We start from the raw sequence: 27,333 nt of genomic DNA, 5'->3' as shown, positions 1-27,333 counted from the left end.
ATGCGCTATTTTGAATTATATATGAAATCATTTTGGATTTTATGTTTGTAGCAATTAACATCCATTCATAACGAATTCGGATGCAAAAGTACCCGATTTTTTTTTTTTTTACTCTTCCCGGCCTGCTCTGTTCTCCAATTTAATGACTCCCTTGAGAGTGAAAAGGTCCGATGAGTTTAAATGTTATACCAGTACAAGGGTCGCTGACAAAAACAAACCTAACCTCTCCTTGAGTGACATGTCCTGACCTAACCAGACCTTACCTTCCTAACCTCATTGAGGGTGCCGTGCCCTGACCTGGCGGGAGGCTTCGCCCACACTGGATCCCTCGAAAAGTAACACAAAACCTCGGAAAAGCCTTACCCTGTCGCGCAAGCCACTCATCCCTAACACTGACGAATGCCTCTCCTGCATAAAGCCAACTTTGGCTGAAAGTGTCAGGTGCCAGGATTGGAAATGGAAAGAGGAAAACGTGTCTTCTGTGTATCCTGCCTCCCATTCTAAAGGTAAGGAATACCCTCGGTGCAATGCTAAGGGGGTTAACCCTCCTGTAAATTAGGACCTGGAATGCAGGGTGAGAGTGAAATGATATTCTGTCACTTTTATGACTTGTAGGGCTCCAGGTCATGTGCCTAGTGAAGATACATGGCCTAGGCCTAGTGAAGGCACATGATGGTAGTGAAGGTTAGACCAGGATCCATGGAAGTGTTTCACTCTGTGGCATTCCAGGTAACGTTATAAAAAATTAACATTCATTGACATAGGTCATGGCAACATTGTGGGATGTACTGCCCGCAGACAGAGTAGGAGCGATAAATGGTTGAGGAAGGAAACCAGAGAGAATAACAAACGAATTCTTATGGGAGAGTCGAGAGAAACAAACGCATAGAGAGAATAACAAACGAAACAGGAGAGAGAAATATCGGTGACCCCATTGTCTTCAAAGATCGTATTATTAATGTTCAGTAACATCGAAAAGTGCATATGATTTTCAGTTAGTCTGAGGTTTTCTTTACCACTCATGACTCATTTATCCTTCGAGTGCGCCCCAGTAATATCTTTGTTTTAATTTCCCATATTTGGATAAACATAGTTTTCAATGGTGATGAGCTTTAGTTGCATTTAGGCTATAGTTGTATTTAGTAAAAGAGAAGGGGATGCATTTTTGTACGTAAGCTTATGCTGATTTTACCTCACACTTGCCATGCTCACACATAATGTCTGTCAATAAAATAGTAGACCGATACTCGAAGTCAGAGCCCAACGGTGGTTATAGTTTTCTGGGTTAGTAGCCAATTAATGAGGGCCTACAGTATAAACGGATCTGACGCTCTAGGCTAGGTTAGGTTAATATTCAACCCTGTAGACCTACTTGTCCTTGTTACATTTTCATGCCACGTGATTTTTTTTTTTTTTTGTTAGTGCTACTGCAGACATGCATGAATTTTATTTTCTGACAGATTATGTTGCGATTCATGCCTTGCTCTCGTTTTTGGGGTTCCCCCATCAAAAACCCTGGTCTCTCCTCGGGGCCCCTTCTAATTGTTGCTTATATGTAGAGTGAGAGGAAAACACAAAACGAAGAGGTATGTACTATAACAGCAATGGTAAGAATTGCATACAAGACAACTAGGCGAAAAAATAAATGTTTCTGTGCTTATGCATTCATGGTGTTACCCATTTTACAAGTAGCCCCCTCAGTGGGCATCCAACGTGTAGTTCTCCATTGGGGTGGGTAGAGCTCTCGGCTAGCACGTTGTTGGCCCAGCATTCGACTCTCCGACCGGTTAATGAAGAATTAGAGGAATTTATTTCTGGTGATAGAAATTCATTTCTCGTCATAATGTGGTTCGGATTCCACAGTAAGCTGTAGGTCCCGTTGCTAGGTAACCAGTTGGTTCTTAGCCACGTAAAATAAATCTAATCCTTCGGGCCAGCCCTAGGAGAGCTGTTAATCAGCTCAGTGGTCTGGTTAAACCAAGGTATACTTTTTCTGATTTGACTGTTTCAGCTTTAGTGGATTCAGGCCATCATTTAAACATGCAAACAGCTCCCTGCTTTTAGCTTGCTCAAACACATGAAATGGAAAACCAGTTGTATGTCTCTTTGATGAGAAGTTCTATGTTATGTGGCAGACATTCAGCAGCTGCATGGGGCACTGCTAATTGCAGAGAGTGGCAAACACATTATATAGAATCAAGTGAGGAACATCATTTTTCAGCGAAGCATATACGCCATTATTTTTGCCAGTCATTACTGATGCATTATCAGTACTAAGAGTAAGTGATTTTTTGCAGATCACTGAGACATTTTTTAAAGCACCACAGAATGCATCAGCTTGCACTCTTTTAGTTCAATCATAGCCCGAAAAGTTACGGCAAGTTTCTTATTGGCAATTGAATAATATCGAATGGTGACATTCAACAGTTTGGTGACGAACATGTTACTCTCGTCAATAATTAGGCTCAAAGTTCCATTTCCTAAGTCATATTTCAAGTGCTTTGCAATAACATTGCAAATTACGGCTGTAAACTTTGATCTATGTAATTTTAGGTCATTGCACCTTTCATTGTCGGCACAACGTGTCTTGTGTAAACCAGCCAGGTGATCTGTTACTCAAATTGAAGAATGACATGCAGTAAAGAGAGAAAGAGCACCTTCTGTTGTCCATGTCTCAGGGCTAATTTTCTTCAAAGGAATTACTCCTTGACGATGGAAGATAAGATCACTGAACGGCCCTGCTGCCTTCTTATCTTAATTTTGCTACTAACTGACACGCACAATACAATATCCTTGCATGTTATCACCCTCTATTTTTCTAAACGTCTTTAAACCTGGAGTCATTAATCCATTCATCTTGAAATTGGCGTCCATATCATTTCCTACTGATTTTCATTCTAGAGCAACGCAAACATGTTCATTGTGTGGTTTGGAGAGACCCAAGGATTATTATTATTATTATTATTATTATTATTATTATTATTATTATTATTATTATTATTATTATTATTATTATTAATGCCGTCTTCTGGAAACGCGCCAGATTTCGCGCTAGATCTGTCCAAAATGCTGGGATGCGCCAAGCAAGGAAAAAAAGGCACTAAAATGCTTAAAAAAAAAAAAAAAAAAGATCTAGCGCGAAACGCGCAAAAATTGCAACTTTGTTAACATGTCCAGTTAAACCACATTCAGACTTTCCTTGTTATACCACTAATGAAGAAATTTCAGTCATTGTGAGTAAAGCTTATCATCGCATTATGCCAAATTTGTTGACCACCTGCTGTAACTTGCAGTGCTCATCTAGCAATTCGGATAGTTATATAACTGAAAACCCATTGCTGCTTGCATTAAAATTACCAACCATTTCATTTTAGGCTACTTTCCTTAGTACTGTATGAAGTACGTAGGCCTTTGTATCCCGATTAGGCTTGGCTGTGTATTCATTACATACCCAGTTGTCCTTTCCACAAATATTCTTATCTTAGAAATAACTCAATCGGTTTAGGAAGTCTAGAACATTCTGGGCTCGATCCAAATCCTTCCGGACAACAGCTTATGAAAATGCTTGTGTCTGAGGAATTTCTTGTCTTTTCTCCTTTCACATGTAATTTTTTGTTGCTATGCTATGAAACAATTTGTTAATAAATATATTTCCAACGTTTTGTTACTGAATTGAAGGATGTTACTGTTAGGCTTCCAGTGATATCAGCATTTGTAACTATTAATATACTCATGTAAGCGAAATTCGTAAACACTTCGGTGAAAGTACACCATTATCCTTCGTAACAGCTACAATTTTACATAAAATTTTGGTTGCATATGATGGGCAAAACGTTACATAAAGAGTATTATAAGTGACTTTTCATATCTGTGAATCAGTTTCCATGTCCAGTTTGAATATCTAGGTTAAACAAACACTAGATAGAAAATAAATATGTATTTTCATAGTGTACAATACAGAAACAACCATGTAAGGACTAAGGTAGACAATTAACTCGTTGAGCAAGGCAGTATCTTTCACTACTTTATTTTTTTTCGATAAACTACATTGCGAGCAATGTAGTTTATCGAAACATTAGCCTAATGCGTGGATGGCCTTAGAGATGACTTTTCCCGCCGTCTTGTGACGCCATAAAGGACGAGGTTATGGAAGAAATTTTTCCTTTTCCTTTGTTTTTCAGTGTCTTCGACAACCACCATGGAACGTATATTATAAATTGCTCTCTTTCGTCATTACATTTCGATAATTTTTATTTTTATGTCATGTGCTAGTAGCCTAATCATCCTTTTTTTTTTTAATTCAAACTTCATTTTCCTCCTAGGCTGCTACTTAGGGATCCAGAGTTGATATTTTCACAAAGTTTCATACATTTTAAAAATATTGAATGTATTCATGTCATCTTCATTTATAGTGCAATCCGTATGATTAATAGCGATATTCTAATGAGAAAACCGTTGAATCGCATTTTTTTTATGAACAGTAAAATGTATAAAATGCAGAATAGGCCTAATTTTGGATGACGTTGGTTCCAAAGGCTTGTTAGACCGATCAGAGGTAATGCCCTTTTTTTTTTTTTTAAACTACATGATCGCTAAATAATGAAAATAATCATACATACACGGGAGGAAGAGATTTTTATCATTCCCTGATGTCTTACAGAAAGTTTTTGCTTTAGATTAGAACCAAAACACTATGAATATATATATATATATATATATATATATATATATATATATATATATATATATATATATATATATATATATATATATATATATATATATATATATATATATATATATATATATTATATATAAGATTTCTGTATCATAGGCCAAACAACTAATACATGCGAACTGCCTATCCTGGAATCATTATTTATTAAACAACTAGTTCCCCAGTTAAATACCCAGACCTTCTCCACTCAGCTGTACCTGAGTTAACTTTTTTTTATGCACTCTGTCTTCTGCCTTCTTGGTATAAGGTTGGTTAGCGGTCTTTGATTTTGCTTTTATGTCTTTTATTTTTTCGTTGTTTTTTTTTATCCTGTATTCTAACTGTGAAGTATTTTATGAATTTTATTGATTTTTAGAGCAAATTTTAAAGTAATTTTATTCATTATTTTACAGATTCCCTGATGATGTAATAAAGCTTTTTATTACGAAACGTTGGAAATAAAGAATTATGTTGAGATGAATACGTTTCCATGGTCCACCTTCGCTAATAATATATATATATATATATATATATATATATATATATATATATATATATATATATATATATATATATATATATATATATATATATATATATATATATATATAAGAGAAAGTTTAGCAACTGGGTATTTAGCGCACTTATTTCAAATTTACATTTTAAATCTAACAACAACAGATTTTTACGATAATGAGGTTGATTATGTATAAAGTTCATCCAAAATAAAGTATTAAATGTCTTAAGGAATTGAAATATATTTGTTTCAGGCCCGAGGTGATTGAAATATATTTGCTTCAAGCCCGTATTTGTGTACATAAACAGGGGAATCTTATAAATTAATAGTAGCTGATAGAAAATACTGTAATCTGAGCGGTTTCTAGCAGAAAGTGTTATACCATTAAAGACCTACGCATAATTATACGTAAAAAGAAACATAACCTATAAGGCAGCGCAAATGTAAGAGAACTGATATGGTTCATTAATTACCGGGCTAGGAATATTTCTTAAGCTTTTCAGAATGTTTTGTAGCTTTGTGGGGATCTAAGTTGCCAGTTTTCCCAGACGGTCAACAAATAGGAAGTTATTTTTATCAACAACAAACCGTTCTCTCGATTAGAGACTAAATCATGTCACAAAATGACTGAAGGTTTAAATGTGGGCCAGAATCACGTGTACTGAGGATCAAGCGATGCCACTTGCGGTCCCAGCTCACCTAACAAGAACTGAAGACAAAAATGGAGAATGAAAATAAAGTAAAACAAGAACCTTCATCATATGAGAGATAAATATTAAGCATAATGGTAAAATACTACTTACGATGTTTCTATGAACATTAATTATGCACTAGACACTATGCGTATTCAACATGAATACTGTGGCCTCTTGTATAGCGTGCTTTGTGTTTAAATCAGTGGAGGTTAGTTAGATGGTAATGACACGGCCAGAATTTCATTTATTCTGTTGATCGTCAGAAGTCATAATAGCCTTCCGTGAAATAGTCATCTATTATGTTCAGTATATAACAGACATTAAGTATTCAAATTTCATGGGAACAGAAATACAGTAGTAGGAACAAGACAATAGTTGCCTTTTGAAAGTAAACGCCATGTGGCGTACTTACCAAGTTAGTCTTGCCAACCCTAACCAAACTAAATGTGTCTTACCAACGTCATCAACCAAAACATCGTCAAACCTTTGTCCTGCTGCTTTTGGTTGTATTCATTGGTACTACATTCAGCCCAAAAAGTTTATATTACTTGCCCAGTAATGACAGACGAGCTTAAAGTACTGAGTGTCTCTGCTACGGTAACTGATACATCTGCTGTATTCTGACTCTACTTCTATACTTAACTATGGTACAGTAATTGTTCTTCAAGCCAGAGTCATTGGATTGTCTAGAGTAAAACATCCTATGCCATTTTTATTATAGTAAGCAAAATCGTAAGACATCAAAAATTAAAGCTGAACAGCAGCAGACAGATTTTTCGGGCTGGTAATTGACTGACTTGTTTACTTTCCACCAGTGAGGCCAATTGCTGCTCGTGTTCAAGCGTGGACACTGTCGGTCGCTTTAAGCTTTGCACACTGTCGTTTCCCGACCGTTTACTCATCCCTTTCTTCGTCATGTTACTATTGTTATACTTGACTGTACAGAAATAGTTCTACCCACCAGGGAAAGAATAACATTAACATAGTCCTACGTATGGAGTAGAAATTGTAATGAAACTAAGTAACACTGAACACGAAATACAGAACTCTCCCAGTTACGTTTACAGTTTATTCCGTTTTCACTACATTTACTACCTATCAGATTGCTGAAATCATATCAGTCTTATTGTGTTGTGACCAGCTTACTTGTATTGCTTTTAGTTTGATGAAATTTCTCGTGAAAATGTTTCTTGTTTTTTCAAGCAGAAGGAGCTCTCCTATGAAAATTTTCCACCTTGCCTTCAGACTTTGTTTTATTTCTCTTGCTCCTATTTCTGAACAATTCGTCGATTTCCTCCAGAGAAAGTCCTTTGGTTTCTGGCAGTGCAAATGCTACAACAACGACCATTATAATACAAGATCCAGCAAACACCCAGAAGATACCTTGTTCTCCAGTGGTTTTTATCATCTCTGGAAAAGCCTGAGTTGATGCAAATGTGCCCATGAAAAACACGACATACATATAAGAAACACCCAGAGCTCGGAGTGGTGTGGGTAATAGCTCACCCCGGAGTAGGCTGGCCATGGCCTGAATGGCACAAACGAATGGAGTATATACAAATAAGGATGCAAGTGGAACCCAAGAAAAGGATGATACCTCGTAGCCATTGTTTTGAAAGAAGAAGAAAACTCCCAGGATAAATAAACTTGATGCACAAACGATGTTCGAGATGATGAAGATAGGTTTATGACCCACTCTGTCTATAAACATCAAAAATATAATGATAGCAGCTACTCTAACAGAGCCAATTATCACTGCACTGGTATACGGATCCATATCTGTACCAGCGGCTTGGAAAATGGGCACAACAAAAGTAGCAATGGCAATGTTGCCACAGAAATGAACAGCAAACATCAAAAATGTCAAAAGAATAAAACGAGGATAAACTTCTGGTGCACACATCTGTTTTAGTTGCTCTACAATGCCCAACTGTGAAGAATTTGTCTTTTCAAGCTGTGCAGTTATAGTTGCAAGCTCTCTTTTTACATTAAAAGAGGAACCCCGGTAAAAGGCTAGTGCTTCTTCAGCTTCTTCAATTCTACCTCTCGTCACCAGCCATCGAGGCGAGTTTGGAAGTAGGCACAATCCAACAAAAGGAGGGACCGTGGTTATTATACCACAGACAATAGCTATTTGGCGCCAAGTTATACCGAATGTTCCAATAATGTATACCAAGAGGAATCCTAGCTGCCTACATGTATCTGTCATTCCACTCAGTCTCCCGCGGATATCACTGTGTGCAATCTCAATCACATAATTGTTGGATGCTGCTCCTATAAATCCTTGGCCTGCCCCAAGAATTGCTCTTATGACTAGCAGCACCCAGACTTTTGTAGAGAAAGCCAAGGCAATCCAAAACAAAAGAAGCACAGGCAATATTATCAGAAGAGTGACCCTTTGCCCAAGACGAAGATTAATCCCAGCGGCTAGTAAGGAGCCTATTATTGCTCCAATATGCACTATACTGCCTGGAATAAAATAAAATTTTATAGATTAACTGTCTGAAATTGTAAAATGTCCATTATGCTGCTTGTAACAGAATTGAATTTTATGGATTAATTGCCCGAATTTCTAAAATGTTGCTTCAAATACTGTTAGACAACTTAATTTACTCACCACTTATTATGAAACCATTATTTCTTCGGAAAATTTTTATGGAGACTAAATAATGACCGGATTATGGCGGTTTCGTAACAAGGTAAAATGGTTGCAAGATTACGTAGAAATTGTAAAATCCTCAACAGATTATATTTTCTTATTAATATTTACTTTTGGATAAATCTGTCAATGTATGTAGACCCTATGGCACTCTGAAACTTACAATTTTTACACTTTAAAACTAATTAAGACTATGTAAGGGTTTGCTACTGAAAAATTTAAATTATCGTTTAAATCTGTAACAAAAGGAAGTAAACTAAGTGTATTATGAACTATTGTGATTACAGACACCACCCTATTTACAAACGAGTTACGTTCCGGACGGCTGTTTGTATGTTGAATGGTTTGTTAAATTGGTTACTGTACTCTTCATGCCTATGGAAGTATAGTATGATATAAAATCAGTAGTGTACTGTATGATTTTTTATCCTAAAACACAGGACTGTACATACAGTACTGTAAGTACAAAATAGGCAAAGGGGAGCGCTCTGAACACAATTTTAATTTGCGATCCCGTTTGTCTGAATCTTTGAATGTTTGTAAGCTGAATGTTCTTAAGTAGGGTGGTGCCTGTATTTTAAAGCTATCACATGTAATAAGCATTAGCTATCATGAATCTGATAATGACGTTCGCAATGATGAATGGAGCTAACTTATACTCACCATAAAGTCCTACTTGGTTGGTGTCGAGGAATAAGTCTCCTGAGTTTACATCCGTCAGCTGTGACAGGGTCACTGCTGGAAGGACCACAATGGCTCCTATGATAACGTGAGTCATGGCAGCTGTCAGTGCCCCTGCAATCTGGTAAAGAAAAGATTATATATATATATACACACGCCTGTACGATGGTAGTACCATAGGTGCACCTCATACGGTGCACCGTAGGCTTTACCTAAGGTTCTTTTCAGCGTGCCGTCGGCCCTTAGCTGCAAACCCCTTTCATTCCTTTTCATTCATTACTGTACCTCCGTTCATATTCTCTTCCTTCCATCTTACTTTCCACCCTCTCCAAATAACTAATTCATAGTGCACCTGAGAGGCTTTCCTCCTGTTACCCCTTACGAACCTTTTTACTGCCAGTTTCCCTTGCAGCGATGAATGACCTCATAGGTCCCAGCGCTTGGCCTTTGGCCTAAATTCTATATTCTGTATATATATACACATATATATTTATATTATGTATATTCGTATATTATATGTGTTTGTTAATCACACACACCCACACAAAATATATAAATATATATTTATATATATATATATATATTATATTCATATATATATATATATATATATATATATATATATATATATCCTTCCATCTATATATATATCCATATCTTTAGAGATCGTCAAAAAGGCATGGTACGCATCACTATTAAATTTACATTCTGCAAACCGTGGTAACCAATAGCATAAGTGGGCATACTGAGGGTTATAATAACTGTTAACAGTAAGCTGAGTAAACCTCCTTCATGAAGAAAGTTAATTGTTATTCGTTAAATCTGGTTATTGACAAAAAACAGACCTCCACGTGCATAATTCCTTGATGTAAATATCATTTGGACCAGACATCTGTACACTGAATATATATCATTAAATGCAGAATCAAGCTTTTACAATCTTCAGTCGAATAATAATAATAATAATAATAATAATAATAAACCTTGTTTGTTCGTTTATTTTATTCAGTAACAACAGAGGTTTTCATCCATTACACCTTTCAAATCTTTTTACTGTCAATTTCCCTTTCAGCGCTGAACGACACACAGTCCCACAGGTCTTTAGCCTAAATTATATATATATATATATATATATATATATATATATATACATATTTATATGTTATGAAAATATATATTTAAACGTTGAAACCATATATGTATGTGTTTGTTAATACAATGGTATATATACAAAAACATGAAGGTGTGTATATATCTTTAGAGATGGCGTTTCAAAATTGGCAGTGGTTTTTGGCCTCATCAGCTCCCGTTTAATCTGGCGGTCGCGTTTCTTGGGTCATCTTCTTCTGCCGAGGATTAAGGTGTGGTGGCGTCCGATTTCCAAGCATAAGTGGGTTCATATTGTTGGGTTATGATAACTGATTAACATCTTTCTTTTGAGTAAAGCTACCTTCTCCGAAGTTAAGGTTATTTGTTATTCGTTAAATCTGGAACTTGAAGCGTAAAAGCAGACCTCCACGTGCATAATTCCTTGATGTAAATATCATTTGGACCAGACATCTGTACACTAAAATATATATCATTAAATGCATGCCAAAATCAAGAATTTTACAATCTTCAGATACGAATAATAATAGTAATAAACCTTATTTGTTCGTTTATTTTATTCAGTAACAACCAGGTGAACAGAGGTTTTCAATCCATTACACCTTTCAAATAGTCTTTTTACTGGGTCTTATTTTCCTTTCAGTAGCTGAACGACATTACAGGTATACAGATATATATATGTATGTATATATAGTGACATAATATTAATATACAAATTTAATTTACACAGATATATATATGTATGTCGTCAACCTCAAATAACTTACACCCAAATTTTGTATGCAATCCACTCAACCTCAGGAATAACTTACACCCAAAGGTTGTAAGTTACTTCCGTTCGAATCCCACTTGTGACGAAGCGCTTGTCACTTATAATTCCCTGTGGGTGTAAGTTATCCCCGAGGTATAGTGAATTGGATATTAAACGAAATTTGTGGCTTGATACCTGTTAATATAAAAAATGTCCCGGTGTATATGATTATATATATATATATATATATATATATATATATATATATATATATATATATATATATATATACATATACAGTATATATATGTGTGTGTATATATACGTGTATGTATACACATACATGTATATCCACGCACATATATATATATATTATATAAGTATTTATATACACATATATTAATATTAAAGGGTATTTCAAGTTTACTTTTCATTTTTATATATGTAATATTAAAATAAAAGTATATTTCTTCAATTAACAGCTTAACGTGTTCCTTTTGCAGATAGGTCATGAATCTTCACGTGACATGGTCTCACTGGAGTCAAGTAGGACACAAAGGACCTAGGAGAGGCTTTGTGGAGGACAAAAGAAGTCGGACAACGTAAAATGGTAAATTGTTTCGAAACAAGTTTTGAATTTCCATTTGGACTAATTTTCTACTTTTCTTTTGCACCATATTGCATTCCTTCGGTATGAGTCCCTTCGTTCTTTAACGCTTCAGACATCCAATTGTAAAATAATAGCCCCAAGTATGAAAATACAATACCAGATCCTTTATTCTCTAGCGCGTCAGACAGCCAGTTGTATAATAATTGCCACAAGTTTGAAAATACTGGCCTCCACTGAACCACCATAAGCAATAGTCATTTTGACCTATTGTGGCCCACGCAAGGGAATATGGATATGGCAACATCATCATTTGTTTACTCAGTATTTAAAACCGTCAACATAACATAACGGAGACCATCGTTAAGGAAAAGCTTTCTTTCCTCATATTTTCAATATATTTTTCAATTTACTTTGGGTTGCAATTTCTTCATTCTTTTATTTATTTGCTTGTGCTTTATCATGTCGACTTACCTTTTGCAAAACTTTATTGCTTCTTGCAGCAAGTTAACTTGATTTCAGTTACGTGCAAGTCTTTTGTTGTTCTTTATCAGTCTTACGTGGCTTATTTGGTTTTATTAGTTCCTCGTCCCTGCAAGAGGCAAGGCTTTCTAATTTACAGTTTTGCGTACTCTGCGGTCTCACAAATCATATTCTATTTTCTTTCTCACTTCTCCTTGATAGGGTGATAGAGACATCGGATTTACCGTTCCACTGGTGGAGAAAGTAGCATCATCTGCGTAACAGTAATGAATGTTTTGGTCACATTTCTTGTGATATGTGTATTTTTTATATCTATATTAAGCCAACAAATCCCTTTTGACTTCTCGATTTCCTCATACTTTTGAACACGCTTACTCCTGTAAACATTGAATCCGACTGGGAAATTACAAAGAATCTTCAACTTTCAGGTGGTATTCGAACCCACACTTGTTAGATATGGCAGTCTTACTTAACCTAACGTGCCTGGTTTCGAGTCTAACCTGGAAGTGTTTAAGTAGTAAGCTTAGCTAAAAGTGTGAAGAAATTGAGTTGAAAAGGTGCTGTTGGCTTTATAATAATAATAATAATAATAATAATAATGCCGAAATTAATCATCAGTTCTCTAATATGCAGTTTGGGTTTCACGGTCCTTTATCATTGTAATGCTCTTCTTTGAGTTGCCAGTGTCGTACAGAAATCCGTATGGTTGGTCTGGACTAAATACTGCGCATGACTGTTAATCTTATGAGGTCCTTATACTCAAACTTAGACAGACGGGAGTTGTTGGATCGTTTCTTAGTAATAATATTGAATTTTTAACTAAGAGATTGCGAAGAGTAATTGTTGATGGGCACCAGAGTTGCTGCAGAAATGTAATGTGTTGTTCCTCAGGGTAATGCTCTTGCCTCGTTACTTTTTTTCTTACGTGGTTTGACCTTAAACACAATGGCATAATGCAGGTGTAGCTACTCTTACGAAAAGTTAGGGAATGGTCTGAATTAATGGGGACTTAAGGTCAAACAAAATTCAAGTATCAGTTATCAGTAGATATGTCTGGGGCACTGGATATCCACCATCCAGATCTTTTCATTTAATGTTTCTCTAAGAACCCATAGTCTCTACAAATATATATCATAGCGTTTGTTTGTTGATTTAGATATTCAACAGTATCCCGGTAGCACAGTAACGCGTTCGCTGTGCTGCTGGTCGTTTAATGGGAAGTTACGTTGGGTCTGGTCAGTACTTGATTGGGGGACACTGGGAATACCTATAGACTCGTTGAATATTGCGGGGAGGGGGTGGTATTTGTTCTAAGAGCCTCGTCCAAACTAAAAGCTTGATTAAAAAACAAAAAAACTCAGGTGGGTGGCTTTAGAAAGTATCACTCTTCTAATTTTCAACAGACATTTTGGAATGAAGTTGCTAATCACATGTCCATTTCAGACTTGGCTGCAACTCACAGTGGGATTTCATGGCATAAACTCTCCATCCCATGGGATCCGAACCCTGGTCCTCTGATTGGTGCTGTGATTATTATGATATCTTGACGACGAGTGGTCTCATATACATAATATATATATATATATATATATATATATATATATATATATATATATATATATATAATTATGCATCACTATATTATATATAAATTAAATAATATATATAAATTATATTTATAATACATATATATATAATGATAAACTGTATTTTATATAAGATACAAAATATATAAAAGGATATATATACAAGAGCATATATATCGACCATTTGCGCAACGGTCAATAATGTAACTGATTGGCTGTGAAGACAACCGTTGAGCAAAACGGATTGAAAACTCGACCGTTTTTTTTATCCTCATTTGCCAACTCTGTTGGCTGAAAAAACAGTTTATCTTTGCGCAAACGGTCGAAAGCTCCCCTTTTTTTTTATATTATATTTTTTATATCTTAAAATACATTTATCATTTATATATATTATATGTTTGTGTGTGTTTATACATATATATATATATATATATATATATATATATATATATATATATATATATATATATATATATATATATATAATAATATATATATATATATGTGTGTATGTGTGTATGTATATATAATTGTGTGTTTGTTTGTTTTTTTGTGTTCTGGGTTTGTGTCTGTGTGTGGGGAATGTGTCTGGACTAAACCGTTGAATGTTGTTTTAGAAACCTCAGGACAAATCTATATTTAATGCTGGAAGGGAGCGAGTCACATTTGTAGACTGGAAAGAACAAGGTCAGTCAACCTCGAACTCGAAGGAGAGTTACAATATGACGTCATCACGAATGACTGAGCAAATTACCGTTTTGCGTCTAGATGACTCAACTGTTTAGCTTTTCTTTAATTTAGAGCAGCTTAGATAAATTTCGTGCATCTTGTTCAAGAGATAAAGAAACGTATTTTACTGAAACTTGCGACGAACCTTTTAACTAGGTTGGTGATGAGTGGTAACGGTTGCAACGAGGCCATAAGTAAAGAAGTGGATATTCATTTGGGGTCGCAGGGAAAAATGAAATGATGATTTCCTCTCGCGCTTTATATGGATATTACCGTTATTTAGATTTTTCATATATATATATATATACAGTATATATATAATATATATGTGTGTGTGCATGCTTGCTTCTGTATATGTGTGTCTGTATGCACTTGCAAAACTCTCAAAGACACTCATTTTTAATACAAACTACCTATAACGAAGAAAAGAAACAAAAATCTTTAGACATCGTCAAAAGGCACGCATCAATAGAAATTGGCATTCTACAAGTCATGGTAACAAACAGATAGGTGGACATACTGAGGGTTATAATAACTGTTAACAGTAAGCTGAATAAACCTCCCTCATGAAGAAGGTTAATTGTTATTTGAAAAATCTGTTTATTGACGAAAAACAGACATCAACGTGCATAATTCCTTGATGTAAATATAATTTGGACCAGATATCTGTACACTACAAAATAAAGTTATTCTTGGTCACATTATAACAGGAATTTTTCTGGTGTAGGCACACTTAATAATAATAATAATAATAATAATAATAATAATAATAATAATAAATAATAATACTGAAGCTTCTTTATAGATGTATGAAGCGGCTATTGTTGTGGAAGTTTTCTGCACAGGGAATTCATCCGCCTGTCGCTAGTTAAAGGATGGGTGTGGCAGCAATCGTTGCCTTGCCTTTTTTCGGGATCCAATCCCTGCAGAGGCTTAGTGTCGAAAAAAATGAAGATATCACTGAAATGCAAAACAAAAAAATACAGTTGATATCCGCGTTATAGATTAATTCCTTCAACAACAGCACAAGTTACAGACAGAAAAGTATTTCTTTGGCTCGATTTTTTGCTACGCGCATGAACTGAAAAAGTCCAAGTTGAAGGTTAAATGACGTCATTCTGGCTTGAAGATCAGAGAAGAAAACAACCATGATGTCGGCTGAAGGTACTGCATAGAAAACCTGCTATACGGGTAAACTAAAGACTCCAGCTGCTCGATAATGATGTTCAGGTGTCGTTGAGAAACATTGCACAGCGGTATAGTTTGAGCCTCGGTGTTTGTGGTTTTATCTGATTCCAACTGATAGTTTTTTTAGAAAGGTTGTTTGTCAAGGCCGAGTATTTATATATATATATATATATATATATATATATATATATATATATATATATATATATATAATACATACATATGTATACATATACAATATAATATATTTATTTGTATTAACATCCTAACCTATATAATGTAAATTTCTACAGCTATGAATCTTCTCCTTTTGAAGATGTCTTAATTAAAGGCAAAACGGATTAGAGTTTACACCTTGAGCTTCATTTTACCTTGTAATTATGTATATATGTATATACAGTATATACATACATACATACAAACACACATATAAACACACACACACATACACATATATATATATATATATATATATATATATATATATATATATATATATATTTCTGTAAGATAAAATGAAGCTCAGGCTGTAAATCATAACCGGTTTTGCGTTTAATTAAGACAACTTCGAGAGGACCGACACATATCTGTAGAAATTTACATAATACATGTTAGGATGACAGTAAAAACGAGCACATAAACGGTTGAAAAAATAAGTACTAGTTCCTGAGAGGGGAAGCAGCACAGAACTCTTTTGGGGCAAATGTTAGCGCTCCATTAACAAATCTCGTTTGACACTAAATGAACAAAATTTGCGGTATTACCCTTCGCTTATCGTACACAATTTTATGCTGTTCTATTCTCCTTTTCTAAAGATTTTCCATTTATTATTGTTCAAAAATGCCACATACACTCTACATTAAGAAAAAGTACTCTAAGTGAACTCTCTAAGATATGCGCGAAGTAACAGAGCCATTTTCATTTATGTTAAGGAGAGCAGTGAGTAAACTGGCCTTGTCCCAGCACGGCCTCTTTCGAAAGGAGGCCTGTAAATGTCGTAAGGTGTGAAAAGGAGTGGGAGATCTGGTGTGAACCTCATGACTCCACCAACCAACTACTGCTACACATGCATTCCTATCACAGAGCTTCGTGTATCATCTGTCACGGCATTTGCTTAACCTCAGATATATGATCTCTTCTTGTATTATTATCTCCTGATATTGATAATCTTATCGTATTTTATATTTGCACTTTTTAGTGTCTTACATTTTAAATTTAGTGAAAAATGCAAGAGAAGTCACTTTTTGGACAGACGTGTTCTCTCTCTCTCTCTCTCTCTCTCTCTCTCTCTCTCTCTCTCTCTCTCTCTCTCTCTCTCTCTCTCTCTCCAAAATGGAATTCGTCTTTAACCCCAGTTTACTGGAAACAGATTTTCTCAGTTTTTTTCCTGGACTGCACAGAATGACGAAGTAGGACACCAGAAGTTTTATCAATGACTCAGCAAAGCTTTCGAACAAGGAATTCCTCGTTACTGTGTTACGACATACCGGTGCATTTCTATCAATGTATTGTCTGATATAAAAAAAAAGAAGAAAAAATTCTTAATTATTGACACTATTTCTTCAGAACGGTGTTTTTTTTCTCTCTTTTCACATTGTTATTCTTGTCAGTGTTAAAATGATCTCTCTAGTTTGTTTTGCGAGAGTGAGTAGCCTACACATTATGAATAATGATGAAGTAATATCGTCAGTGGCGACGCTTCAGTTTGAATTACTGTAAAATGCCATAATATTGTAAAACTCTATACTAGTGCCGTGCTGTCGAGAGACCTTTTCAGTTTATATCATTTAGATATATATATTCTCCAGTGCTTGAATACCTAAAAAATCGTTAACAATTTACCAATTCACATATTACAAATTAAAGCAAACAGCAAGAAACAGCATAAACAATCTTCAAGTACAACAAGAAACAGCATAAACAATCTTCAAGTACCACTTGTCAATTGTTGGTGCACGACTGCAAAAAGTCGCACTAACCTGCGTCCGAATAATCGGCTTGTCTTGTTCAGACTCATTTCCGGCTTGGCCGTCGACGACGTCCTTTAGCGAAAGATCTCCCGCGTCAACGACTTCCGCAAGGACAACGTTTTTCCCGCCGTTTTCGTCGGTGAAAGCCAAATGATCGTGACTGGGTGTGTCTGGCTGGGAACGCTCCTGCCGTGGGTGGCCGTCATCGTCCGTAAAGGCCTGGTTGACGAGTCCCATAGAATTTGTGCTCTGGTCCGTTTTGTCGCCGACGGTTGGAGCCATTTTGAAGAAGTGCTTTTGATGGTGTTTTCTTCGTTTTGGCTTTTACTTGGAATTGATTGAATTCACACAATAACTGTCAGTGACAGTGGCCTTCGACTTGAATCTGAAAGAGGAGACTTTTGAAGGTTTAGGTATAATTAAGTCCTCAAGAATCAGGAACCTGTCGTGGCACAGGCCGAATTTAATTCATATGCAAACATTTGCTCTGTATATCTTCCACTTTAAACCCAAATAGTAAGAAGAAAGAAAAAAATTATAAGTTGGTCTAATTCTGATATCAACTCTGCAATTCAGGCAGTAGTAAATCACAATGTAATCTTACACAATTTCTTCACTTATTTTTTCTGTATTCCATCTGTATCCGTTTCACTCTAAACACTATTGATAAAAGAAACGAAACTGAAAGGTTATTAAAATGGTATTTTGGTGCTCCAGTTCCAACTGGTCTATATAATAAAGAGGGAAACAACGAAGAAAAGCAAGAACCGCTATCCAGCCTCTGAGACTTACGAATGTGCTTGAGTACATCTCGCGCGCACAGTCTAGACAGAATCTCGCGTTACTTTAGCACCGACTGCTGCGCGCGCAGTTCGGGAAAATACTGGGGAAAACGAACCCCACGGCCTCTTATACGTAGCCTTTGACAACTCAGCACCTCCTCAAGAACCATGTTTCTCATTGGCTGATATGTCATTGTCTCGCTTGTAGTGGGGGTTTTTCGTGAAGATCATTGGTTCAACTGTCCCGAGGCTAAAGAAGAGAGGGAGCCCTAGCCTTGCCGCGATTGGCTGAATATAGACGCTAGTCTACTACTTGAAAAAGAGAGAGAGAGAGAGAGAGAGAGAGAGAGAGAGAGAGAGGGGGGATGGGGGATGTATTCTGTATGTCCCCGTATTCATTACATTTTTGTTTACACAAAAATGTAATGAATATGGCAAACAGACATATATATAGAAATACATATGCATATATATATATATATATATATATATATATATATATATATATATATATATATATATATATATATATATATATATATATATATATATATATATATATATATATATATATATATATATATATATATATATTGTATATATGTATATATATTTTATGGGTTGCCCGTTTTGGGGCTCCTCGGCATCCAGGAATTCTGGGACAAATCTGGAAATTTTCCGGGATTCCTGGACATCCCGTATCAGGTAACATTGAACTACTAACGTTGTATGCTAACCCGACATATTTCGTTCGTGGTGTAGCAGATTCTTGGCAATATTCTGATTTTCCGAGAATTCCTGAGTGACCAAAATAAATAAGTAAAGAATATATATATATACACACAAACACACACACACACACACACACACATATATATATATATATATATATATATATATATATATATATATATATATATATATATATATATATATATAGGCTATATATTATATATATATGTGTATACACACACACACACACACACACACACACACACATATATATATATATATATATATATATATATATATATATATATATATATATATATATATATATATATATATATATATATATATATATATGTATATATATATATATATATATATATATATATCACAAATATTAATCCGTATATGTCGCTTAGTAACGAATCACCATACTTTTTGAATAATTTACACCTAAAGGGAATTATTTAACTGATGAATGTCGAAGCTTTATCAAAGTTCCCTTTGGGTGTAAGTTTTGATTGTATGGTAAAGTTTTTTTTTTTTTTATTATGTTTGGCTGAACCTGCCGATGAATTTTTACATTTTTTTGTTTTTTATTTTCTTTTTCGATTCTTGTTTTCGAGAATTTCTAGCTGTAGTCTGCTATATTTGGCAATTTAGTTCCATTGCAAATCTAGATTAGCCCCCAAAAATACCATGATTTGGTGGTTTAAACAGCTTTTGGCACAAGAATGAATAAACATAGCAGTATGGAGCAGTTTTGTTTATTCCTCCGTCAAGAAAAAGCTGGAAAAAGTAGCGGAGATGTTTAAAGTTATGTCAGTAGATTGTGGAAGCAACAAGATATATATATATATATATATATATATATATATATATATATATATATATATATATATATATATATATATATATATATATATATATATATATATGTAATATCTACATTCTCTACAAGAACGTAAAGAAAACTCTTGAATGATCCCTAAAAAAATTATTGAACCATTTACTAGCACGCACACACACACACACACACACAATGGTTCATGATATAACTCTTGAACATGCACAAAGTCTGTGCTGCGGCCAGCGAGCCGTGTATTTAAGCAAGAAACAACAGCGACAGAAAATTACCACTGGGCTTCGAGGGATGGGAAAGATGGACTGGAATAGTTTCGGGAAATACCTGCTTATTCTCATGTTGCCTCAGGCTCTTCAAACTCTTTCCTACTTTGTTTGTATTCAACAGCCTTTCTACGTTCTCAAGACCTCGTCTGTTGCTACCTGGGTTTTTATTTGTGAATGAATGGTATTTGCTGCTAATTGGTCATGCCTCCTCTTGACTCGATTCAAACATTCTTGACAACATCTTTTTACCTGACTTCACGAAGGTAGACTTAATTGTTTGTCCTGGAAACTCACTCTCACCGTTATTGCTTTCTGCAGTGCAGATATTTCAAAAGGCCTATGAGATCTTGACTTCTCTCTCTCTCTCTCTCTCTCTCTCTCTCTCTCTCTCTCTCTCTCTCTCTCTCTCTCTCTCTCTCTCTCTCATCGTCGTCATCTAGTTGTCTTAAAGTTTTTATATAGGCATTCCTCAGCTTAACGTAACTAAGGGATATGAAAATGAATAGATTTAAAGAAAAATAAAGTTTTATAACTAAAGATTAACTTAGGAAATATATTGATAAAGGCTAGAATAAAATATAAAAAGCATTCATGAAAGAATTCATGAATTAATGCTTATGGTAATATTCTATTTATTTTGCTTTATATGATTCAATGTTGATTTTTTTTGGATTATATTTTGACTTCAATTGTCCTTTAAGCAGAGTCTGAGTCATCACTCTCTACGACTTGTATTTAATTTCCTCTTTAAATTCCTTTTTATTTTATTTGCGTAGGTTTATTTCTAGGACGGTTTTCGTGCAAATCAGTGATGAAGAATCCCTAGATTTAAGCCCAGAAAGAAAGAACAATTTTCCAGAGATCCCAGGAAAGAAACTCATATATATATATATATATATATATATATATATATATATATATATATATATATATATATATATATATATATATATATATATATATATATATATATATAAAGTGAATGTTTGTATATTTGTTTGTCCACTATAGAAAAATGTTTGTATATTTGTTTGTCCACTATAGAACTGCTTGACAGACCCAGACAAAATTTTGCACACGGACTCTGTCACTCCAGAAAGGTTTTTAACTCAAAGTCAAACCCCTACCCCCTGACAGACATACAAACACAGACAAAACAAATGAAATTTTCGTTTTAACGTCGCCTTTTCCTTCAGCGTTACTGGGTTAATTCTCATTTTTCTCTTGACGCTCCACCTACAGCAATAAATCTGAATTCTTTATAGTGACTACTTCATAGCGTCACGATTGTGTACATGTTATAAATTCGATTTAAATGACAATAATGCATGATATTATTGTACCTCACTCTTCAACGATATCAGTTGCTGCTTGGCTATGACACTGATAACATCACAAGGTTGTTCATTCAGTATCTAAAAGAGGCTCTAGAACCTGTAAAATGGGACTTATTTTTGTACAACTGTACTATCAACATAATTTTGAAAGTTTCCTCTTCACAACAACACAAATAGTAATTCTCTCTCTCTCTCTCTCTCTCTCTCTCTCTCTCTCTCTCTCTCTCTCTCTGGGTCAATGATCGCTGCAGCTCGCTCATCCCAGTCCAACTCCGGCTCACGATAAGGACAGCACTGCCAGCCGTATGAGTAGTATTTTGAAAGAGGGGAGGAGGTTAGGCTGGGGTGGTGGGGTGTGGTAGGGAGGATGTGGGCGTGGCCGAGTGATATTCTTAAAATGCGTCGACTGTAAGGCTGGTAGGTTCAACTGTTGTTACACTAGAGACAGACCTCCCCTCCAACGCACACACAAACACACAGACACACCAGAGTGCAAATTGTAGAAGTACAATATTTTTTATTTATTGTCTTTGTTCAGTGGAGATGCCTTTTATTCTCTTCTGAAAGAGGAACATAACTTCTCCTCCCCATTCCCTCCCCCTCTATCTTCCCCTCACCCTCCCCTCCCCCTTCCCCTCCAAATTCCCCTTTTCTCTTCCCTTCTCTTCCCTCCCCTCCCCCTTTCCTTTCCTCCTCCCCTCCCTCCCTTCCTCTTTCCCTTTCCCTCCCCTTCACTCTCCCCTCCCCTCCCCTCCTCCATCCCCTCCTCTTCCCTCTTCCCTCCCCTTCCCTCCCCTATCCATAGACTGTCATTCAGAGTTTTCCTGGGCAGCGCCGGGTTGGTCAGCTAGTATATACATATGTGTATATATATAAATATATATGTATTATATGTAAATATATATGCATTATATGTATATATGTACATATGAATTTTTGTCACACATGAGCAACTTTTTTTTTTTGTATATAATGAACAACGGCGACTGTTTATTGCTCTGTCTGACCCAAAGGCCCATGTTCGAATCCTGTGTCCGGCAGATGCGCTTATCATTTGTAATTTCCCTTGGACATAAGCTGTTTCTAAGCATAATGAATTCGATATTAAACAATATTAAATGATGTTTGACTATATATATATATATATATATATATATATATATATATATATATATATATATATATATATATATACCATACACCCTTTTCACGGCGAACAGGATGGCGCTAGGAGGTGCTACCTTTCCGGTTTTCAACAAGTTCACTTGGGATGGGGTTGCTCGCGCAGCCCCTTTGTGCCCCATCGGCGTTTATAACTTATAGCTTATGTACCGAGAGTCAATGCCATTTCAGGTGGTCACACGTATAATTACAAGTTCCTTGCACTCATTGTGCTTTTCAGTAGTTAACGCTCTGGCCTCACCACAGGGAGACACGGATTCGATCCCAGGAAGGGCAACCTCTTTGGGCCCATTTCCCGAAAACCTTATTGTATGTGGCATTCGACAGTGAATAACGCATTTAGCGGTTAGTCGCCTGTGGTGGGTGGTTGCTTTGTTACAGAAGGCCATAGGACTAGCAGCTGCATTAAAAAAAGTGATATATATATATATATATAATATATATATATATATATATATATATATATATATATATATATATATATATATTATAATGTATATATCAAGGCTTTTTTTTTTAATATATATATATATATATATATATATATATATATATATATATATATATATATATATATGTATATATATATATATATATATAATATATATATATATATATATATATATATATATATATATATATATATAAACAAACTGTAGAATCATTCACGAATGAAACATATTAGTTTCAAAATGAAAAGGCGTCCTCCACAATATTTATTTCATCTGACGTGTTTTAGAGATGACAAGCATGATAAGAGAGAGAGAGAGAGAGAGAGAGAGAGAGGGTTTTTACGTCAAGGCGTCTTGTTCATTTGGGTTGCTGCATTCCTGTGCCGTATGCCCATTATTTATTTTCATCCCCGTATTTGGCATTATTTCTGCATCCTGGGGGAAAGTTTGGAAGTGTGTCTTATTATTTAGCGCAAAGACGCCCCCAGGTGGACTCAAGAATAGAGAAATTAAAAAGGAAAGAAGGAAAAGAGTCGGACTTAACTCAAAGGGTATTTCAGAGAAAACAAAGGTAGCCACTGAATTTCAAGGCTTTCAATGTTATGAGTATCCCTGCAGGTAGCAGCAACTCCAAAATGCAGCCTCAAATTTCTTGAAGATAAAATCTCTTTTGGTTGGGCCCACTTTAGCATCATATACACTAAATGAGAGAATCCATTTTTTTTTTATTCCATTAAGAGATGACAGTCAATTTTTCTAATGTCCGGTTCGTTTTTCCGGGATATATAATTTGAAGTCTTAAAGGGTGTATTTGTTAAATGACTCAGAATTCCCAGGTCAAGAACAGCAGTTTAATCTAATCCAAGGCACTTTTACAAAGTTAAGTTTATTCATTTAGGGTCAAGGTTGTTAACAAAAATTTACTATAAAGTAACAGCACTTAGGAAGGACCTTTTAAAGTCTATTCCTGCAAGTTCTGGTTTGATTTGGTTCAGTCCTTCTCAAGATCAAAGTGGAAAATGTTAACGAAAGATTAGTCACGAGGTAATAGCAATAACACGCATAGCCTTTGTTCCACTCGAAATTTAAAGTTATTCCGTTACATTCAAAGTCTTGCATAGAACCAAGCCCACATACTGAGTAGATCATTAAATAATTTTAAAAAAAAGGCCACTCAAGTAAATTAAATATATTCAAGGCCATTCATGTAAACAAAGGTCAGATGTTGTTAATGTCGGTCAGTTTTTCAAGGTCAAGTGTAAAATTGACTGTCAAAATATGTATGTGGTGGATATTAACAGTACACGGCTATGGAAGACGGCCTTAAAGAAGTATCAGATGTGATTTTACTCGAGGAAAAATTACTGCATAATTCCCATAATAAGTGCGTTATGAATATGAATAACGCTATTTCATGCGCTTCATGTTGTCAGGTAACCCTAGATAGCAGAGCGATACCAAAAAAAAAAAAAAGATCCTATCTTGTGCCCACTACCTGTACTGGCAATATGTGTCAAGAACTTCAGTATCAGACGGCAAGCCTTCAGGTGGTGTTCCATGAACTTTATAAACTGAGTTAATTTTCGTTTCCAAATATGCCATAGCCCAAAGAACAGGAAAAGATAATGGGTCTAGATCAGGCATGACAACTTTTTAACAAGTAACCTCGGCCGTATGATACTTTTTTTGTAATAATTGTATGCATCAAAGTATATGCCAGACTGCTGATATAGAGCTACTAGTGTCTGTATATTTTCAGAAAATTAATGTGTGCTTTGAGGAATTATGCTAAAAATTATTGAAATGATTTTGTTAACATATGTAAGATATATTTTTTGTAAAAACACAAAGATTTTTACAATATAGTGAACATTTCTTGACAGTATCTTGAACAGGTTTAATTTATCATGATAATACTCAAATTAAGAAACAAACAAACTCTGCTAAAATGTCAGTAAACAATACTTCCCACACATCATGGGATTAAAACGTCATATTTTTTATAGGTTTCCGAAAATCTTAAAAGACCACAGGCCCATGGGATTCTGATCGTATACTGGAGTCACTTGATAAAGCAGAAACGTTTGCATGTTTGTAACCCCTCTCCCAGAGAAAAAGGCATTTAAGGAGGTTTTACTTTCAAATACCATATTTTTTCGCTTCTCTTAACATAACCGATGTACTAAAATAGTGGTATGCGGTAAGAGCTATTAAGCGCCAACACGACTGAAATAAGGCCTATAATATTTTTTCAAAAGGTATATTATTACGATTGTTTATATTGTATTAAAATACAATTGAGGACAGCCTTTGGCTTGCAAGCATGAGTTGCCCATGCATGGCCTAGATCGAGTTTGAAGGACGACTTCCATAAGAAACTCTAGCTGTTTAACAGAGAGAGAGAGAGAGAGAGAGAGTTTTACTCTTCTTCTAGGATATGCGCCAGTAATTTACCTTTGAGTTATCTCTGCTACTGGTTAAAATATCTAGGTCAGTTTAACAATTTATGTATGTCCAATCAGGGGTCTTGTTATAACCTCCTGCATCCGCCTATCTGATTAGCAGGAAAAGGATCAAGATGCCCGGGTTAGATACCCGAGGTGACCAAAAGAGGAGGGAGGGGGGAGGAACTCTCTCCTGATACCTCCATATAATATATGACCGTGCTCGTCGTCCCATATCATAGTTGGGGGCCATCTTGATGTTGACCTTTTAGACAGTTCTAAAATTCTTACCCTTTTTGTCTGCCTTCTTATTCCCAAAGATGCAAACATGAGCTGGAATTAATGATAAAAGGATGTAAGGTATTCAAATGACTTAGAATACAGAGCACTCTTAGAATTGGAATAAATTACAAATGCTTCATCCTTAGGTTTAGTTGCAAGCCGCGAAACTTGGCCTAAACTGGCAGTTCATCAACGAAAATGGATGCAGGAAGTAGTCTGGCTGAGTACAGTATGTTCTGACTGTATAAAACAGGACACCCCATTACATTTTCTGATTCTGAGCCATCAGCATAAAATTAATATTGACTGAAATGTGTATTGTAATCATGTTTGGAGGATATTTTTGTAATTCAGTTTCTGAGTGGTATTTCTTAATAAAAGAAATTAAGAGCAGCAAGAGGATTCAGGAACAGACCATAGTGAAACAGAGAGATAATTCACATCTGAAACAGTTATAATTACAAGAATCTTGGAGGTTGAGTTCTTGAGGGAACTTTTTAGTTAGATACCCAAGCTCCTCGCTTCTAAGTTCCAAAGAAAGTTTGATGCAGTCTGCATAAAGACTGTGGGTGTTCTAAAAGCCCCTGAGGCCATTCTAGACCCATGCTGTGGACTACATCTTATTCTCCCCGTTTAGGTTGACATACTGAAGTAGGTCGAGTCCCGTCCTTCACAGAGAATTGCCTATTCTGAGCGCGATCCAGACCGTGATTCCAAGTAAAGATTTCTTATCTCCCAGCTAAACCTTGGCACCACCTGTCTCATATGCAATCAGTTTTTCAATCTTCGCTTTCAGTTGGTCAATATATTTACTATTAAGCAGTCTGACTCACCATAGGCCTCTTCTTTCAAGAGGTGAGTCAATTGCTTCTTAGAGGATTAAATCCCACTCTCACCCTGTACTGTAATCTTGGAAAGCAGAGTTATGGAGAAATTTCCACATTTTGACAGTAGAGTATTTCCGATCTCCCGAGTATGTACTATACAGATAGATGATATGTTTGTTGCTGTCATGCCTGGGCTAAATAAGGGCATTTGGTTAAGCGTGCCATCGACCCCTGCATTTAAGAACAGAAACATCGGGTTATTCACTTCATTGTATTATATGCACTTCAGGCGTAGGGTGAAGTTCTTTATTTATTAAGTTACTGATTTTCCCACAGTTTCATTTTGTTGACCGTCTGGCAATCATTCTGTGTAATCTCAAGTTAACAGAAAGACACTAAATGTTTGCTGTTAAACACACCGTGACCCACCGACTCTCCGCGAATGAACAAATGGAAGGGAAAAATTCCCTAGGGTTA

General features: G+C 35.5%; 2 protein-coding genes across 3 annotated transcripts in view; one reads left to right on the top strand and one right to left on the bottom strand.

The window, feature by feature from the left end:
• The first annotated feature begins 278 nt into the window (after positions 1–278).
• LOC136849172 (antigen WC1.1-like) overlaps positions 279–27,333 on the top strand; it is an 89,146-nt gene continuing 62,091 nt past the window's right edge. Inside the window, exons 1-2 of the mRNA XM_067122281.1 lie at positions 279–506; positions 11,631–11,737. The gene's annotated coding sequence lies outside the window, so the exon portion shown is untranslated. The remainder of the gene's footprint in view (positions 507–11,630; positions 11,738–27,333) is intronic.
• Positions 6,998–18,565, bottom strand: LOC136849173 (facilitated trehalose transporter Tret1-like). Of its 2 annotated transcripts, none has more exons than XM_067122283.1 (4): positions 18,483–18,565; positions 17,700–18,075; positions 9,252–9,390; positions 6,998–8,398 (listed from the first exon to the last, which is right to left on the bottom strand). In XM_067122283.1, the coding sequence occupies exons 2-4, from the start codon at positions 17,970–17,972 to the stop codon at positions 7,128–7,130; spliced, it is 1,683 nt and encodes a 560-aa protein (XP_066978384.1). In that variant the 5' UTR covers positions 17,973–18,075; positions 18,483–18,565; the 3' UTR covers positions 6,998–7,127. The 2 variants fall into 2 exon arrangements, with proteins under 2 accessions (XP_066978384.1, XP_066978385.1); XM_067122284.1 differs by lacking the exon at positions 18,483–18,565 and adding an exon at positions 18,295–18,433.

The sequence above is a fragment of the Macrobrachium rosenbergii genome, chromosome 20, assembly GCF_040412425.1.
Source record: "Macrobrachium rosenbergii isolate ZJJX-2024 chromosome 20, ASM4041242v1, whole genome shotgun sequence".
In the NCBI taxonomy this organism is placed as follows: Eukaryota; Metazoa; Arthropoda; class Malacostraca; order Decapoda; family Palaemonidae; genus Macrobrachium; species Macrobrachium rosenbergii.
Note: the sequence above shows the minus strand (reverse complement) of the source record. Positions and strands in the feature narration are given on the sequence as shown.

Bases quoted from the DNA above. Each gene is read 5' to 3' on its own strand.
- LOC136849173 (XM_067122283.1), bottom strand. From the start codon at position 17,972: ATGGCTCCAACCGTCGGCGACAAAACGGACCAGAGCACAAATTCTATG. The intron at 9,391-17,699 runs GTTAGTGCGACT...TTTCTTTACCAG, and splicing joins AGCCGATTATTCGGACGCAG to ATTGCAGGGGCACTGACAGC. The intron at 8,399-9,251 runs GTGAGTATAAGT...ATTTTATTCCAG, and splicing joins CAACCAAGTAGGACTTTATG to GCAGTATAGTGCATATTGGA.